Genomic DNA, 18879 nt, shown 5'->3' with positions numbered 1-18879 from the left:
TGGTTATTTACATCCCTCAGATGTTACTCTTACTTTTCAGCTGTAGAGTTCCCAACACCCAGGGGTAGTACTCTGCCTCAGTAACTTCTGCCCCAGGGCTAGGAGAAGCTCACAGTGGCCCCACACTCCAAGGATCTCCCTATCCCTGAGCCTAAACACTTGGGTGTCTGTACTGGTGTTACTACAGGTACTTACTCTTCCTGGTCTCCTCGTTGGGGCCCCTGACTGCCCTACTAACTACCATTATCCTGCCTCTTGTGCTTAAAGTACGTTGTTTCAGAACTGCCTGTAACTACTCCTACTGGAACCTACCTCTGCCCCAAGCCCTTCAGCACAATTTCCCCTTGGATCACATCTTCCATATTATGTCCTTCAGCTGGAAATTGGACTATTTCCATTTAATTTGCCTCCTTTTGTCAAGCAGTAAAGCAGCAGCCGGTAAGCGGCCCCTCCCACATAAATGCAAGGGGGAGTAACAACCCGAGGTTCCTGACCCTTATGAGTCTATGTTCTAGGCCAATAATATAATGACCATGACTTGAACATAGTAGAGGAATTATATTCCATCCATTGGGCATAAAATATCCTGCAGGTGCAATAAACTCCAACCATCAATGCCGGGTGTCCTGCCCCGACCAGATATTCCCATCTGATAACCCAGTTAGATACAGGAGAGATCTTTGGGCTGATTGGGTATCTGATACTGAATTATACCCCTAAGCAGTTTATTACTGGGTCAGTATCACAGTATCATGGATGTGAGCCAGCTGTGCCAAGGCCATGCCCAACCCGCACTGAGGAACGTGGGAGTCGCGCCAAGTGAATTCAATCTGAAAACAATAAAGTAGGTGACTAACGACTAACGGGGGTACGAAAACATTTAAACATACGGGTTCCGAAATAATAAGAGCCCAGGATTGGTCAATTCTGCCTGCCTAGTTTTCCAAATTAGAACTCAATGTGATTGACGAGGCGATTGGCCAATTGCAGATCGCCACACCATAGCCCCGCACCTATGACATCATAAAGTCACCCCCATGACATCCCTGGCACCCCTCCCCACTTCTTGTGATGTCACCGCCTGCCCCCTTCCCGGAGAAAGAAGCCGGACCAGATGGCAACCCTACATACTAATCTATCTGTCCCTATCTAGATCGACAGACAGACAGACAGACAGACAGATAGTCTTCAGACAAGGGGACACATGAGAGGAACTTTATTTCAGTAGAAAAATATCAGACAATGGGTTTGAGGCTTCACTTATCTAAGACACAATAGGCAGATCTATACTTTGGCCCAACAGGTTCCTTATGGCCCGTACAGAGGCACAAAGGCGCCACCAGGAAAGGGAGTCGTAGGAGAATCTCTTATTGGGCTCCATGTGCCTCTGGCTCCTCTGTACAATCTTGTGGGCACAGGTTGTCCCCTGTGTGAAGATGAGGAAGGGAATTCCCACCGGCTCCTTAGGCCAAATTCTCTATCAGAGTTCAGTGCGGAAGTTCAGCCCACTGCCCTCCATCTTCTTCTTGTATTCCTCATCAAAGATAATGTTCTGTGCCACCGTGAAATGGTTTTTCCAATCCCCCACGGTCCCTGGAACAAAGTGAACATCAATCTACTGCCCTTCAGCTGCTCCTCATCTCATATCTACCCCTTGCACAAAGCCTGGGAGGTGCCCATGGAAGGAAGAGAAGGAGAGCAAAGCAGAGATAATGCCCCACCAGGGGGTGGAACTGACTAAACTTGAAGGGAAGGACGGAAGTATAACAGGGAACAAAGTGATGGAAACTGTGTGCTGAGTCCATTACCTAAGGGTTGGGATGTAGGCCGAGCAGCCTAGAGAGAAAGTTCTCTTGTCTACAAAATACACCCATACCTTTTCTCAGGAAAGGAGATATGGTTTCATCCATGATAGAATTGGGAACTGTGCTGTTATTAGTCATAGGGTTCTCCTTCATTGCCTGGAAGGAAGTGTGATACTTGATGTTCTCCAGAACCTCATCAGATAAGTCCTTCCCGAGGAACTTCGTGACTTTGCGAATCTCACGCATTGGGTCCTACAATAAATGAGAAGCACAAAGGTTCTATCCGGGGTGGGACAATGACATTTCCCTATTATCCTGCAGAGGAACCTTCTCACCTCGATCATGTCCTCATAGAAGATAAAGAGAATCTGGTGTTTGTCCATAGCTTTCCCCCAGCCAATCACATGGTCAAACCAACTGCCCCATGGCACTGCAAGAAGGAATAAGGTTTTGTTGGTAGAATTTATTAACTAAGCTGTGAAGCTGCCGGCTCTGCTCCTCGTGGCTATATCCAACCCATAGTGACTGATACTATCTGGCTCGCTATAGAGGGCGCCCTCTAATGTCAGCAGTGCTGCATAGCAACAAACATGAACAAAGCATAAGACACATTTCCCAACAGGTGGCTATGGAACACTACATTACTATTAAATCAAGGCATGAAGGGTCTCTGGGAGCTCACCATCTCCAGACAGGAATGTCGAGAAGAAATTCTCCCAGGTTCCGGGGTCCGGCAAAAATATATTCATCTTATGAAAGTAATAATAAGAAACCATACAGTCCTTGGCATTTCTGGCAACATAGACAGCCTGTAGGGGGAAAGGAATCCATATTCATACAGGTACAGTCACTGGCACAGAGTATATAATGGGCACAGGGCATGGGCATTATCTGCAGGAATGGGAGGGGTTATAGGGAGGGGTATATGGGGCAATGGGAGGGGTTATAGGGAGGGTTAGATGGAGCAATGGGAGGGGTTATAGGGAGGGGTATATGGAGCAATGGGAGGGGTTATAGGGAGGGGTATATGGAGCAATGGGAGGGGTTATAGGGAGGGGTATATGGAACAGAGTATATAATGGGCACAGGGCATGGGCATTATACTTTATATACATTATAACGGGATCATACGGAACAATAGGAGGAGAATAACTGACCTTGACATTCTTCTCCCAAAAGGAGGGGGGCAGCAGGTTAATAGGTAAGTGAGTTTTTAGGACACGGGGGGATTTCATGGTTTGTGCCAACTCCACACCTAGAATGGAACAGTAGCAGTTATAGCCCTGATGGAAGGAATGGGAATATCACACATTTAAATACATAAACATGACTGGGACAGAGAGGGGTGGTAATGGGATAGGGATCTTAGAGTGTAAGCTTACATAACCCTCCCTATAACTCCTCCTATTGCTCCATATAACCCTCCCTATAACTCCTCCCATTGCTCCATATAACCCTCAATATAAGTCCCCCCATTGCTCCATATAACCCTCCCTATAACTCCTCCCATTGCTCCATATAACCCTCCCTATAACCCCTCCCATTGCTCCATATAACCCTCCTTATAACTCCTCCCATTGCTCCATATAACCCTCCCTATAAGTCCTCCCATTGCTCCATATAACCCTCCCTATAAGTCCTCCCATTCCTCCATATACCCTTCCCTATAACTCCTCCCATTGCTCTATGTAACCCTCCCTATAACTTCTCCCATTGCGCCATATACCCCACCCTATAATTCCTCCCATTGCGCCATATACCCCTCCCTATAACTCCTCCTACTCTTCAACTGCTTCCTGCTGTGAAAATGATGTTAGGGGCAGGGGGGCATAATTTGCCTTGGAGAATTTGCTTGTTTTATCTGGATACCCCTAATGGGAGCAGACCAAAATGTTTGTAGGTACAGGACTCTGGTGTGGGGGTACAGGACCCCAGGAGCACTGTGAGTCTATTACCTGACGGCATGGGCTTTGGGGATATCAATTCTAGGAATGGCACTTTGATGTAAGTCGGGGCCCTCCTGCCCTTCTGCACATCTCCCTCCTGTAATATCAGATCCACGATCTCCTGCATCCACGTTGTCCCTACGCACAGACACACACACCTGTACAGGTTAAAGGCAAACTCACGGGGCATTTCCTTCTTACCTGCCCTATTTGGCTAACCACACCTCCCATAATGTCAGGCCACACCCCCTGGGATAATAAGAGAAGGGAGGAGATAAGGAAAGTTATGGGCAGACAGTAACAATGGAGTCCTTGTGTAAGAGTGAAAGTGCTGAGGCATCATGGGATTAGAGAAACCATATATTCATATAACAGATACGGACTGATGGTCCCAGCGGCCCCTGTTGTAGTTTAACATAAATACAGGAGCCCCCCCCCACCAGTAAGTCTGACCTTTACCTTGTCTCAGGTTACTCACCTGCTTTGGGGAAGGTAGCGACGAGAATGTCGTCCCCCCGGGCCTGGAAATTGTATATAGAGTCCCACCCGTCACAGGTGGGGTCCGGCAGGGGGACCCCCTCAACTTGGCCCATAATAACCTGGTAATTCTCCATTTCCTTTGCCAGTTGTTTCATCACTGCTGGATCCATACTGGTGAGGAACAGAGACAGTGGGGTGATTGGCAGGGGGAGGAGCTGTAGGGGATAGGGGTGACTGGCAGGGGGAGGAGCTGTAGGGGATAGGGGTGACTGGCAGGGGGAGGAGCTGTAGGGGATAGGGGTGACTGGCAGGGGGAGGAGCTGTAGTGGGTAGGGGTGACTGGCAGGGGGAGGAGCTGTAGGGGATAGGGGTGACTGGCAGAGGGAGGAGCTGTAGGGGATAGGGGTGACTGGCAGAGGGAGGAGCTGTAGGGGATAGGGGTGACTGGCAGGGGGAGGAGCTGTAGTGGGTAGGGGTGACTGGCAGAGGGAGGAGCTGTAGTGGGTAGGGGTGACTGGCAGAGGGAGGAGCTGTAGGGGATAGGGGTGACTGGCAGGGGGAGGAGCTGTAGGGGATAGGGGTGACTGGCAGGGGGAGGAGCTGTAGTGGGTAGGGGTGACTGGCAGAGGGAGGAGCTGTAGGGGATAGGGGTGACTGGCAGGGGGAGGAGCTGTAGGGGATAGGGGTGACTGGCAGGGGGAGGAGCTGTAGGGGATAGGGGTGACTGGCAGAGGGAGGGGTTGTAGGGGATAGGGGTGACTGGCAGGGGGAGGAGCTGTAGGGGATAGGGGTGACTGGCAGGGGGAGGAGCTGTAGGGGATAGGGGTGACTGGCAGAGGGAGGAGTTGTAGGGGATAGGGGTGACTGGCAGGGGGAGGAGCTGTAGGGGATAGGGGTGACTGGCAGAGGGAGGGGTTGTAGGGGATAGGGGTGACTGGCAGAGGGAGGAGCTGTAGGGGATAGGGGTGACTGGCAGGGGGAGGAGCTGTAGGGGATAGGGGTGACTGGCAGGGGGAGGAGCTGTAGGGGATAGGGGTGACTGGCAGGGGGGAGGAGCTGTAGGGGATAGGGGTGACTGGCAGGGGAGGAGCTGTAGGGGATAAGGGTGACTGGCAGGGGGTGGAGCTGTAGGTTGGGGGGTGATTGGCAGGGGGAGGAGCTGTAGGTTGGGGGGGTGACTGGCAGGGGGAGGAGCTGTAGGGGATAGGGGTGACTGGCAGAGGGAGGAGCTGTAGGTTGGGGGGGTGACTGGCAGAGGGAGGAGCTGTAGGGGATAGGGGTGACTGGCAGGGGGAGGAGCTGTAGGGGATAGGGGTGACTGGCAGAGGGAGGAGCTGTAGGGGATAGGGGTGACTGGCAGAGGGAGGAGCTGTAGGGGATAGGGGTGACTGGCAGAGGGAGGGGCTGTAGGGGATAGGGGTGACTGGCAGGGGAGGAGCTGTAGGGGATAGGGGTGAGGGGCAGAGGGAGGAGCTGTAGGGGATAGGGGTGACTGGCAGAGGGAGGAGCTGTAGGGGATAGGGGTGACTGGCAGGGGGAGGAGCTGTAGGGGATAAGGGTGACTGGCAGGGGGTGGAGCTGTAGGTTGGGGGGTGATTGGCAGGGGGAGGAGCTGTAGGTTGGGGGGGTGACTGGCAGGGGGAGGAGCTGTAGGGGATAGGGGTGACTGGCAGAGGGAGGAGCTGTAGGTTGGGGGGGTGACTGGCAGAGGGAGGAGCTGTAGGGGATAGGGGTGACTGGCAGGGGGAGGAGCTGTAGGGGATAGGGGTGACTGGCAGAGGGAGGAGCTGTAGGGGATAGGGGTGACTGGCAGAGGGAGGGGCTGTAGGGGATAGGGGTGACTGGCAGGGGGAGGAGCTGTAGGGGATAGGGGTGACTGGCAGAGGGAGGGGCTGTAGGGGATAGGGGTGACTGGCAGGGGGAGGAGCTGTAGGGGATAGGGGTGACTGGCAGAGGGAGGAGCTGTAGGGGATAGGGGTGACAGGCAGAGGGAGGGGCTGTAAGGGGATAGGGGTGACTGGCAGGGGGAGGAGCTGTAGGGGATAGGGGTGACTGGCAGAGGGAGGAGCTGTAGGGGATAGGGGTGACAGGCAGGGGGAGGAGCTGTAGGGGATAGGGGTGACTGGCAGGGGGAGGAGCTGTAGGGGATAGGGGTGACTGGCAGGGGGAGGAGCTGTAGGGGATAGGGTGACTGGCAGAGGGAGGGGCTGTAGGGATAGGGTGACTGGCAGGGGGAGGAGCTGTAGGGGATAGGGGTGACTGGCAGAGGGAGGAGCTGTAGGGGATAGGGGTGACCAGGCAGGGGGAGGAAGCTGTAGGGGATAGGGGTGACTGGCAGGGGGAGGAGCTGTAGGGGATAGGGGTGACTGGCAGGGGAGGAGCTGTAGGGGATAGGGTGACTGGCAGGGGGAGGAGCTGTAGGGGATAGGGGTGACTGGCAGGGGGAGGAGCTGTAGGGGATAGGGGTGACTGGCAGGGGGAAGGAGCTGTAGGGGATAGGGGTGACTGGCAGGGGGAGGAGCTGTAGGGGATAGGGGTGACTGGCAGGGGGAGGGGCTGTAGGGGATAGGGGTGACTGGCAGGGGGAGGAGCTGTAGGGGATAGGGGTGACTGGCAAGGGGGAGGAGCTGTAGGGGATAGGGGTGACTGGCAGAGGGAGGAGCTGTAGGGGATAGGGGTGACTGGCAGAGGGAGGAGCTGTAGGGGATAGGGTGACTGGCAGAGGGAGGAGCTGTAGGGGATAAGGTGACTGGCAGAGGGAGGAGCTGTAGGGGATAGGGGTGACTGGCAGAGGGAGGAGCTGTAGGGGGATAGGGGTGACTGGCAGAGGGAGGAGCTGTAGGGGATAGGGGTGACTGGCAGGGGGAGGAGCTGTAGTGGGTAGGGGTGACTGGCAGGGGGAGGGGCTGTAGGGGATAGGGGTGACTGGCAGGGGGAGGAGCTGTAGGGGATAGGGGTGACTGGCAGGGGGAGGAGCTGTAGGGGATAGGGGTGACTGGCAGAGGGAGGAGCTGTAGGGGATAGGGGTGACTGGCAGAGGGAGGAGCTGTAGGGGATAGGGGTGACTGGCAGGGGGAGGAGCTGTAGGGGAGACAGGGGAAGGGGTAGCACCAGGACTGGGTGGGCACCCATATTACCTGCAGTCAGGGTGTCAGACTGGGCCCCCCAGTTCCCCCTGTGCTGGAATATCCCGGCTGCTGCCTGTGGAGTCTCTGCCCTTTAGTCCTTTGAGAATTGTGTTGTTTTTGTGTTGTGATTTCCTTGTTCCTCCCTTTCCTCCAATATTCTTGTCCTTTTATAGAGCAAAGGCTGGTTATGGGAGGAGCATTGTCCAGTCTCCTTGTTATTGCCCCACCCATTCTTGTTTGGGGGGGGGGAGCTTTTAGCTGAAACTTGTAGTTCTGAAGTTCAATTGAACTTATTTCTCATATTAAAGAAGTTCAACTGATTTGAGCAATTTCCTATGTGTCTCCTGGTTGGGTAAATAATAGTGACCCCCGGCAGAACCGGCACCGGGGGTTCTACATTCTCACAATTCAGGGCATAAACTGCTGCCACTCAGGGGAAAGTGTTACATGGGAAGCAGTTACTGCTTGGCCCTCTGCTGGCAGAGGATGGTATTGCTGATGGTATTCTGTTTAAAGGGGAACTAACATGTACTGACGGTGCTGTTTTTATCACATTGCTTTGTAGATATAACTAAACTGTGTTTCAAATGAGGGGTGGGCGTGTCCTAACGGTCCCTGCCAGAAGCACAGTAAGAGGGAGAGAGCCAATCACAGCCCTGCAGTCACACAAGCACAGACAGGCTTCAGTTCCCTATCAGGTCAGCCTAGCTGCTGATTGGTTCCTATCCCAGTTGCTGATTGGTTCCTGCTGACAGCACGAAGTGGAACACATGGACGGGACTAAATTGGAATAATTCAATTTCCGAATTTCTAATATGTGTTCAACTGTATTTGACCTTCAAAGTGGGGTTCTGGGTGTATGTAGATAATAATTATTCTTCCCAAGTCACCCCCAAACTAACCTTCAAGCTTGCCCCCCTGACACTTTCCTAGGCTCTCTTGGGGGGGGAGGGGTCTGCCCCATAGCTTGGGACCCACTGCCCTACAGGGTACTGATATCCCAGGAATGGATACGGGTGCTTTTGCTGGGCTCGGATTCACCCCACATCCCTTTCTGACTGGTTGAAGTGGTGCAAATCCATCTCTCTGGGAGTGTGGGGGCCCCCCAGCCCATTACTCAGCCAGGGTCAGTTTGTGCAGCCCGTAAACTCTATGATGACTGTAGGTATCTGGGGAGGATCTCGGATGGAGGAGGAGAATAGAGAAGAGACAGATGCCCTAACCCTAACGTATCTGTGCCCAGATGGCTGATTGGCCCATTCTCATGCAAGCGGACTTATAAGGGAACAGCACTGTCTCCAGGTTCTTCTTTGAGGAGGAACCTTCTGGATGCCCTGGCTTGGACAACCAATGAGGGTAGACAGTTACCTACGAGCCCATCATCAGAGATCCTTTTGCTCCAGAAATCTTCTTTGGCAAATGGATGGTATTGAATCCTTAGAAAATCCTTTTGGGCATAAGGGTCTTGGATTTGAGTCAAAGATGAAGCAATCAGAGCCTCTGTTCTTCCATCACTACAGGCAGCAATACTACATGGACAAGAAGATGAGATCAGGGACATAAATGGCTTCAATACCATTCACAGTTTATTATCCTTCACTGATATTGACAGCATATTGCCCAGCTCTGTACAGAGATTATACCCCATTCCCATTAGTCCCTGCCCCAGGGGAGCTTACAATCTAGGTTCTCCTTAGACAATAGACATAAATACTTTAACTCAACGGGTCTCCCCTCTGTGAAGATGAAGAAGGGAATTCCCACCGGCTCCTTAGGCCCCATTCTCTATCAGAGTTCAGTGCGGAAGTTCAGCCCACTGCCCTCCATCTTCTTCTTGTATTCCTCATCAAAGATAATGTTCTGTGCCACCGAGAAATGGGTTTTCCAATCCCCCACGGTCCCTGGAACAAAGCAACGTGAACATCAACCTACTGCCCTTCAGCTGCTCCTCATCTCATATCTACCCCTTGCACAAAGCCTGGGAGGTGCCCATGGAAGGAGGAGAAGGTCAGGAGAGCAAAGCAGAGATAATGCCCCACCAGGGGGTGGAACTGACTAAACATGGAATGGTGGAAGCGGAGACAGCAGGATTTTCTATGTATGTAATATTAGCTTAGTCTTCTTCCACTCTTCCACTGAGACATTTACTAGTAAATGCAGAGATTCAAGGATACTTCTGGCAAACGTTCCGTGTATTTACTTCAACATTAATGTGACCAACATGGAGAAAGAGGGATATAGGCTTAGCAGATAAACATGACCCACAAGCTGATCAGTCTAGAGAGCAAGCTCTTTGTCTACAAAATATACCCATACCCTTTCTCATGAATGGAGATATGGTTTGGTCCAAGACAAAGTTTGGAATCGTGCTGTTATTAGTCATAGGGTTCTCCTTCATTGCCTGGAAGGAAGTGTGATACTTGATGTTCTCCAGAACATGTGTGCGATGTCCAGTCTTGGGGAGATGGAATGGTCGTGTGAATGAGTCGGAAATGAATGAGACCAATAGGGAGAAGCAGAGACACAAGTTACAGATAATTATGTTGAGACTAGAGAATAAGCCCACTCACCTTTCCTTATGAATAGAGAAATGGTTTGGTCCATATTAGGATGTTGGCTGAAATTAGTCATAGGGTTCTCCTTCATTGCCTGGAAGGAAGTGTGATACTTGATGTTCTCCAGAACCCCATCAGATAAGTCCTTCCCGAGGAACTTCATGACTTTGCGAATCTCACGCATTGGGTCCTACAATAAATGAGAAGCACAAAGGTTCTATCTGGGGTGGGACAATGACATTTCCCTATTATCCTGCAGAGGAACCTTCTCACCTCGATCATGTCCTCATAGAAGATAAAGAGAATCTGGTGTTTGTCCATAGCTTTCCACCAGCCAATCACATGGTCAAACCAGATGCCCCATGGCACTGCAAGAAGGAAGAACTGGGGTTAGAAAAGAAACACAATCTCCCATGTAATAAAAGGCACTAGGTTGGTTCAGGTGCAGTAAACCAAAGTATTATTTGGGTGGTCCTCACTCTTCTCTATGGTTCCTTAGTCATATGCACCCCCACACTGCCCCAGCCACCCCCACACTGCCCCAGGCACTATGAATAATGTTATTTTTTTCTCTGATAGAGATTCCTAACATTGCTACTGATAAATGAAGGTTCCCTATTGGCTGAGAGCTCACCATGTCCAGACAGGAATGCCGAGAAGTAATTCTCCCAGGTTCCGGGGTCCGGCAGAACCTTATTAATCTTCTGAAAGTAATAATAAGAAACCATACAGTCCTTGGCATTTCTGGCAAAGTAGACAACCTGAAGGATAAAAGAAATCATAATGGATTTTTTTTTTTTGGAAAAAATGATGGACCTTGGATAAAATCCCAGCGGCGGCTTCATCATGTCTCAATGATACCACTCAGTACCCGGCAAAGACCCAGCGACCCATTTCCCAACTATAATGTGTCTCTGTACAGATTCCAAGTCGATGAGTCTGGGCATAACCCCCAATAGGTCTCTCCATCACCATTAGAGTCAACTTGTTAGTGTCCATCCGCCCCAATAGAACCAGCTATCCCCATGCACATCTCAGCCACAGGAAGCTATGGAGTAGGAGGAGTTATATTGAGCAATAGGAGGAGTCATAGGGAGGAGTTAGATGGAGCAATAGGAGGAGTTATAGGGAGGAGTTAGATGGAGCAATAGGAGGAGATATAGGGAGGAGTTAGATGGAGCAATAGGAGGAGTTATAGGGAGGGTTATATGTAGCAATGGGAGGAGTTATAGGGAGGGTTATATGTAGCAATGGGAGGAGTTATAGGGAGGGTTATATGTAGCAATGGGAGGAGTTATAGGGAGGGGTATATCGAGCAATGGGAGGGGTTATAGGGAGGGGTATATGGAGCAATGGGAGGGGTTATAGGTAGGGGTATATGGAGCAATAGGAGGAGTTATAGGGAGGGTTATATGGAGCAATAGGAGGAGTTATAGGGAGGGTTATATGGAGCAATAGGAGGAGTTATAGGGAGGGTTATATGGAGTAATGGGAGGAGTTATAGGGAGGGTTATATGTAGCAATGGGAGGAGTTATAGGGAGGGGTATATCGAGCAATGGGAGGGGTTATAGGGAGGGGTATATGGAGCAATGGGAGGGGTTATAGGTAGGGGTATATGGAGCAATAGGAGGAGTTATAGGGAGGGTTATATGGAGCAATGGGAGGAGTTATAGGGAGGAGTTAGATGGAGCAATAGGAGGAGATATAGGGAGGAGTTAGATGGAGCAATAGGAGGAGATATAGGGAGGAGTTAGATGGAGCAATAGGAGGAGTTATAGGGAGGGTTATATGGAGCAATAGGAGGAGTTATAGGGAGGGTTATATGGAGCAATGGGAGGAGTTATAGGGAGGGGTATATAAACCAATGAGAAGAATTATGAGGAGGGACAGTAGGAGGAGAATAACTGACCTTGACATTCTTCTCCCAAAAGGAGGGGGGCAGCAGGTTAATAGGTAAGTGAGTTTTTAGGACACGGGGGGATTTCATGGTTTGTGCCAACTCCACACCTAGAATGGAACAGTAGCAGTTATAGCCCTGATGGAAGGGATGGGAATAGTGAATATGTATGGGGGGGGAGGGACTGATGGATATACATTATGTAATGTGATGAGGAATATGCCAGCGCAATATAAAGGATATAAATAATCTTTATTCCTGTCTCTGCCCTACATATGTTCCATATAACATTTTCACCCTGATTCACTAAAGTGCGATAAAAATTATCGCACGCTTTTTTGCGTTAAAAAACACAAAATAATTTGCACGCGATTCACCAAAGTATTATCGCGTGCGAAAAATCGCCATTTTCGCATGGGTTATTCTTGCACTAGTTTTACCGCATGCGTTAATTTCCGCGCTGAAAAGAATACGATCGCATGATTCACTATAACTTTTGCGCGCTAAATATCGCATTCAGCTATACGAAAATTAACACCTACTACAGGCAGGCGAAAAATTATAGAAAAGTACAGTAAATGAGTTTTTTGCAATAAAATATGGACTTACAGTGTTATTTATTCAGTCTGTGTTTCCCCCAGAGTGACGCAGCCGCCAGTTTGCAGGGAAATGGGCATTTTTAATACAGTAATTACAAGTATTGGCGTGTATGGCTAACATGGCGTGTGTTCATTTGCGCGACTATTTCTATTTGGCTACAAGTGATGAAATGTTTCGCCAGGCATGGATTCGCAGCAAATTTTATGACGTGCGTTGAATTTTTTTGCGGCGGATTTTTTCATGCGTTTCGCAAAACAATCCGCCAATGGCAAAACGCATGAAAAAATTCGCCACGCAAAAATTCACCGCACATCCAAAAATTGATACAAGCGTCAAAAAATAATAGTCACAGCAACAATTTTTTTGCCCGCCCAACATTTTTGCCGTTTCGTGGATCTTTCGAAAGATTTGCTAATTTTTCACTAAAGAAACCAGAACACATTCGCTCATCACTAGTGGCTACTATTTATAAGCATCTACTATTTATATGATACCATTTATATGCTACTATTTATATGCTACTATTTATATGCTACCATTTATATGCTACCATTTATATGCTACCATTTATATGCTACCATTTATATGCTACCATTTATATGCTACCATTTATATGCTACTATTTATATGCTACCATTTATAAGCTACCATTTATATGCTACCATTTATATGCTACTATTTATATGCTACCATTTATATGCTACTATTTATATGCTACCATTTATATGCTACCATTTATATGCTACCATTTATATGCTACCATTTATATGCTACCATTTATATGCTACTATTTATATGCTACTATTTATATGCTACCATTTATATGCTACCATTTATATGCTACCATTTATATGCTACCATTTATATGCTACCATTTATAAGCTACCATTTATATGCTACCATTTATATGCTACTATTTATATGCTACCATTTATATGCTACTATTTATATGCTACCATTTATATGCTACCATTTATATGCTACCATTTATATGCTACCATTTATATGCTACCATTTATATGCTACTATTTATATGCTACCATTTATATGCTACTATTTATATGCTACCATTTATATGCTACCATTAAATGCTACCATTTATATGCTACCATTTATATGCTACCATTAAATGCTACCATTAAATGCTACCATTTATATGCTACCATTTATATGCTACCATTAAATGCTACCATTTATATGCTACCATTTATATGCTACCATTTATATGCTACCATTTATATGCTACTATTTATACGTGGCTAATATTTATATACACCATTTATATGCGGCGACAATTTTTATACACTATTTCTAAGCTACCATTCATATGCGGTGACTATTCGCGGGCGTAATTTAGTACATGTACCGGCAAATACCGCATTGAAATAGTCTTCGTGAGTTAAATAACGCATGCAAAATCGCGCGTAAAAAAGCGCCAGTATGCTTATAGTGAATCGTGTGAAAAATCGCCAAAAATTAAGCCACGATAAAAATTTTAGCGCACAATAAAAATAGCGCACGTTTTATCGCCCTTTAGTGAATCAGGCCCTTTATATGGCTCTTTATATTCCCAGAATTCCCTCCCTCTAACCCAGGGGCCCCCAACCTTTTATACCCGTGAGCCACATTCAAATAGAAAAAGTTCTTGGGGTGCAAATAAAGCTGCGGTTGGCTATTTGGCCCCTATGGGGACTCGCAGCCTATAGAAGCCTCTGTTTGGCTTTACACTGGGTTTTATGCAACCAACACTTACCCCCAAGGCAGGAATTCAAACATGGGCACCTACTTTGAGGCCACTGGGAGCAACATGTTCCCCCCAAGTCACTGGTTGGGGGTCCCTGCTCTAACTACTTCTCCTGCTTCATATACCCCTCCCTATAACTCCTCCCATTGCTCCATATACCCCTCCCTATATCTCCTCCCATTGCTCCATATATCCCTCCCTATAACCTTCCATATAACTCCTTCCATTGCTCCATATACCCCTCCCTATAACTCCTCCCATTGCTCCATATACCCCTCCCCATAACTCCTCCCATTGCTCCATATACCCCTCCCTATAACTCCTCCCATTGCTCAATATACCCCTCCCTATAACGCCTCCCATTGCTCCATATACTCCTCCCTATAACTCCTCCCATTGCTCCATATACCCCTCCCTATAACTCCTCCCATTGCTCCATATACCCCCCCTATAACTCCTCCCATTGCTCCATATACCCCCCCATAACCCTTCATATTGCTCCATGTCACCCTCCGTATGTCTAGACAACCCCTAGTGGAAGTGGAGGCAATGCACCTTTGCACGGTGCCGGTTACCTGAGGGCATGGGCTTTGGCGGTACCATATCTATGAATGGCACTTTGATGTAAGTCGGGGCCCTCCTGCCCTTCTGCGCGTCTCCCTCCTGTAATATCAGGTCCACGATCTCCTGCATCCACGTTGTCCCTACGCACAGACACACACACCTGTACAGGTTAAAGGGGAACTAAACCCAACCGTAAAGCTGCCCCACTGCGCCCCCTAGTGCTCTATAGAAGTCAATAAAAAATGTAATTACACATGGAAACCAATTCCCCAATGAGAATTCTACTGACTCAAAACTTCATTATAGATGCAAGAGAAGTGACCAATGAGAATGCTGATTCCCAGCACTGTGTCAGGCCACACACACACACCTGTACAGGTTAAGGGCAAACCCACGGGGCTTTTCCTTTCAATGCTATTCTTGGACTATACCATTTCTGGCTCTTGTTGGATAACCCCACCCCAAGTAAAATTTGACCACACCCCAAAGGATATTAATATGGACAATTAAGTGCAATGGAGCCCTACACATGGCTGAAAGTGCCGCCTATGGGAGACCTCACCGGCACAGGAGTAGTAGAACCGGTATATGTGTGAGTACGGCGCTAATGATGCGTTGCCAGGGAGACAATGGCAGGGATGAATAGTTCTGCTATATCCTTTGCCCTGTTGTTTCACCCACAAACCCAATCTCAGTAATACCCCCCCCCCCATGGTTTTATTTGGAACCTTCTCACCTGGGCTGGAAGTTTTATAGGATCAGCCCTCACACACCATTGGTATAAATACCCCCTTGTGTCGGGCAGAACTGCTACAAATATCAAACTGTTAGGGTAACAAGTATCCCACCCCAACTATCCCATCCTCTTATTTACCTTACTCACTTACCTGCTTTGGGGTAGGTAGCGATGAGAATGTCGTCCCCCCGGGCCTGGAAATTGTATATAGAGTCCCACGCGTCACAGGTGGAGCCAAGTAACGGGACCCCCTCAATATGGCCCATAGTAGCCTCGAAACTTTCCATCTTCTTTGCTATTTCTTCCATCACTGCTGGATCCATACTGGGGGGAGCAGAAACCGGGGCAACTAATGGGGGGCAGTGATGCATAAAGGACATGGAATGGGTTCTACTACTGCATTTCCAACATGGCTGTCAGGCTGGAGAAGGGACTGTGGGAGATAGAGGTGATTGGCAGTGGAAGAGTTGTAGGTTGGGGGGTAATTGTAAGAGGGAGGAGCTGTAGGTTGGGGGGTGATTGGCAGAGAAAGGAGCTGTAGGTTGGGGGGTAATTGTAAGAGGGAGGAGCTGTAGGTTGGGGGGTGACTGGCAGAAAAAGGAGCTGTAGGTTGGGGGGTAATTGGCTGAAGAAGGAGCTGTAGGTTGGGGGGTGACTGGCAGAGGGAGGGAGAGGGACATGGGGAGACAGACAGCAGGGGAAGGGGCAGCACCCAAGGACTGGGCTGGGCATCCATATTACCTGCAGTCAGGGTGTCAGACTGGGCCCCCCAGTTCCCCCTGTGCTGGAATATCCCGGCTGCTGCCTGTGGAGCTTCTGCCCTTTAGTCCTTTGCTCCTTTCTATAAGTGTTGGACGTCTCTTTCCTCTCCCCTCCTCTCCTCTCCATCCCTCACCTCTCGCTTTAACCCTCCCCTCTCCTTTTAACCCTCCTCTCCATCCCTCACTTACAGAATAAAGGCAGGGTCAGGGAGGTAGGTAGGTAGGTAGGTGGACCCATTGTCCCATCCCCTGTCTGTTAGCTCCACCCCAGCTCTCTCACTGGCTGCAGGGATTCCCTGGGTTCACAAGTGTTCTGGGGGGCATTATGCTTAAACTGACAGTTATGGAGCTCGATGGAACTGATTTCATACAAGAAGCTCAGCTTTAGGGCCAGGGGCCCCTCACCCAATACTCACGCTCACAAATGCACCAGGATAGATTTTGGATAAGGGGATCATCTCCTATTGGTCAGAAGCCATGGTAGCCTTCTGTCTCTGGATACTATTGGCCACACTGACACAATAATGAATGCAGCCAATTACAGTGAGACTTCTTGGAGGTCACTTCCACTTGGTTGAAGCCATAGAACCCATTCCCTCCTAGCAGGGGAAAACTTCCCCCTAAAGAACTGCCCTCAACCCTGGTAGAGCTGCCCTCACCCCTTGTACACCTGCCCTCACCCCTTGTACACCTGCCCTCACCCCTTGTAGACCTGCCCTCACCCCTTGTACACCTGCCCTCACCCCTTGTAGACCTGCCCTCACCCCTTGTACACCTGCCCTCACCCCTTGTACACCTGCCCTCACCCCTTGTAGACCTGCCCTCACCCCTTCTAGACCTGCCCTCACCTCTTGTAGAAACTGCCCTCACCCCTTGTAGACCTGCCCTCACCCCTTGTACACCTGCCCTCACCTCTTTTACACCTGCCCTCACCCCTTGTAGACCTGCCCTCACCCCTTGTTCACCTGTCCTCACCCCTTGTAGACCTGCCCTCACCCCTTGTAGACCTGCCCTCACCCCTTGTACACCTGCCCTCACCTCTTTTACACCTGCCCTCACCCCTTGTAGAACTGCCCTTGTTGGGAGGGAGCCTCCTCTCCCCTTTAACCCTGTAATTCCCCCCGAAAGCTCCCCCGGCCTCGTTCCAACTCATTCATAGCTCAGGTGCAGTTTTCCCCCAGAGCAAAAAAAACACAACATTTCTTCGCAATTTTTATTTTGACAGTGAAAAATGTTGTGTACTTTACTCAAGTGATTTACTATTTTTTAATTGGCTGAGACGCTCTCAGGTGGAGTAAACCATAAAAATTCCAGAGCCAGTTTTTCTGCATTCTCAGAACATAATCATTTATACCTATCACATGGGATGCTAATTTTTGGTAATAAATTGCTCTGAGGAAAGTTGTAGCCAAGGTCATTACCTGGGCGACCTTCTCCAGTTGGTTGTCCTCTAGCATTAAGGTAGAGGGAAACGAGTTCTTCAGAAGGTTGGCCGGCCCATGCAAAAATAGAAAAGATAGTTGGAACCACCTCAAACGCCTGACTATAAATCAAGGCGTTTCATAGACACGTCCATAGACACGAGGTTGGGTCTTGTTCCTCTCCCAGATTGTTGGCATCAAAGCTGAACAGTCTTTCCTGTGTGTCTGCCAGATACCTCATGAGCTTTTTGTGGACATTGGTCTCCATTATAGGCTGGTACAACGGGCAAGGTCCCAGATGAGACCCTTTGGGATAGATACAGTCAGGGAATCACTAGCTTGGTGGGTGTAACCAGCCAATCTTTGGCCAGGTCTACCTCAACAAGACCTGCATTGGCTCAACCTGTATACAGAAGCTTAAGGGGGGAGGCTCTTGTTCAAGATCTCCAACTACATGATGTTTGGAGCGCAGATTTGCTTTAACTTCCGTCCAGCATTTTGAGAACTTTCTGTACAGCCCACAAAACGTTTGAGACCAGTAGCAAATAGACCCCAAAAGATGCAGAAGGAAACATGTTCTGGGCTCAACAACATTTGTTGCACCTGACAACGTTGCACATTCCGGGGGGTTCAAGCAACAACTAGACCTTTTCAGCAATAATTCCTAAGACACACAGGACCCCCACATTTTTAAGATCATTGCTGTCAGGTGGGGAAAGCCTGTGATAGACCTGATGGTGTTCCCTTACAATTCAAAGATTGGGGGCTTCTTTCCATGTCAATATTTCCATGTAGAGGTGGATGTTCTGGCTCAGAACTGGGATTGACTCTAGGCATGTGTGTTCCCCCCAAAACAAATGATCTTCAGAGCTCTGCAGAAGGTTTGTAGATCCAGCATGAAGATTGTTTCTGGAATTCCAAGTTGACCGAGGAGACCTTGGTTGCTGGTATTGAAGAGATTGTCCATTATGGAACTCCTCTACCAGCTTGGAGGGATCTGCTGACTCTAATACCCCTAGTGACATCTAGAACCACAGGCTTGCATGGAGAAGGAGACCCTGCTTCGACTAGGTGTCATTTAATTTGGAAAACTTTTTGTCCATTGGCATTAGAGCAGGGGATTATCCTTTGGAACCTTCAGTCCAGCATATCTTGGAATTTTTGTAGCTGGGTCTGATTAGAGCCTTAGTAATAATACTCAGAGAGCGCATATGTTTTTTTACAAAGAAAATGCAGCATCC

General features: G+C 49.0%; 2 protein-coding genes across 3 annotated transcripts; both read right to left on the bottom strand.

The window, feature by feature from the left end:
* Positions 1-1201: 1201 nt before the first annotated feature.
* On the bottom strand, positions 1202-7443 carry sult1c1 (sulfotransferase family, cytosolic, 1C, member 1). The gene is made up of 8 exons (NM_001004827.1): positions 7369-7443; positions 4230-4402; positions 3761-3889; positions 2963-3060; positions 2488-2614; positions 2141-2235; positions 1877-2057; positions 1202-1593 (listed from the first exon to the last, which is right to left on the bottom strand). The coding sequence occupies exons 2-8, from the start codon at positions 4399-4401 to the stop codon at positions 1481-1483; spliced, it is 915 nt and encodes a 304-aa protein (NP_001004827.2). The 5' UTR covers position 4402; positions 7369-7443; the 3' UTR covers positions 1202-1480.
* Positions 7444-8915: 1472 nt separating this feature from the next.
* Positions 8916-16349, bottom strand: LOC116407545 (sulfotransferase 1C2-like). 2 transcript variants are annotated; one of them, XM_031892976.1, is made up of 9 exons: positions 16198-16346; positions 15608-15780; positions 14732-14860; positions 11825-11922; positions 10549-10675; positions 10188-10282; positions 10009-10104; positions 9676-9760; positions 8916-9260 (listed from the first exon to the last, which is right to left on the bottom strand). In XM_031892976.1, the coding sequence occupies exons 2-9, from the start codon at positions 15777-15779 to the stop codon at positions 9148-9150; spliced, it is 915 nt and encodes a 304-aa protein (XP_031748836.1). In that variant the 5' UTR covers position 15780; positions 16198-16346; the 3' UTR covers positions 8916-9147. The 2 variants fall into 2 exon arrangements, with proteins under 2 accessions (XP_031748836.1, XP_031748835.1); XM_031892975.1 differs by lacking the exon at positions 9676-9760 and having other exon boundaries at positions 9930-10104; positions 16198-16349.
* Positions 16350-18879: the final 2530 nt, after the last annotated feature.

The sequence above is a fragment of the Xenopus tropicalis genome, chromosome 9, assembly GCF_000004195.4.
Source record: "Xenopus tropicalis strain Nigerian chromosome 9, UCB_Xtro_10.0, whole genome shotgun sequence".
In the NCBI taxonomy this organism is placed as follows: Eukaryota; Metazoa; Chordata; class Amphibia; order Anura; family Pipidae; genus Xenopus; species Xenopus tropicalis.
Note: the sequence above shows the minus strand (reverse complement) of the source record. Positions and strands in the feature narration are given on the sequence as shown.

Coding starts and splice junctions, on each gene's coding strand:
- sult1c1 (NM_001004827.1), bottom strand. CDS start 4,401: ATGGATCCAGCAGTGATGAAACAACTGGCAAAGGAAATGGAGAATTAC. Junction 2,615..2,962: donor TTTGGGAGAAGAATGTCAAG/GTCAGTTATTCT, acceptor TTCCCCCTACAG/GCTGTCTATGTTGCCAGAAA. Junction 1,594..1,876: donor ATCTCCTTTCCTGAGAAAAG/GTATGGGTGTAT, acceptor ACTTTGTTCCAG/GGACCGTGGGGGATTGGAAA.
- LOC116407545 (XM_031892976.1), bottom strand. CDS start 15,779: ATGGATCCAGCAGTGATGGAAGAAATAGCAAAGAAGATGGAAAGTTTC. Junction 11,923..14,731: donor GCCAAAGCCCATGCCCTCAG/GTAACCGGCACC, acceptor GTTCCATTCTAG/GTGTGGAGTTGGCACAAACC. Junction 10,105..10,187: donor TCTATGAGGACATGATCGAG/GTGAGAAGGTTC, acceptor CATTTATTGTAG/GACCCAATGCGTGAGATTCG.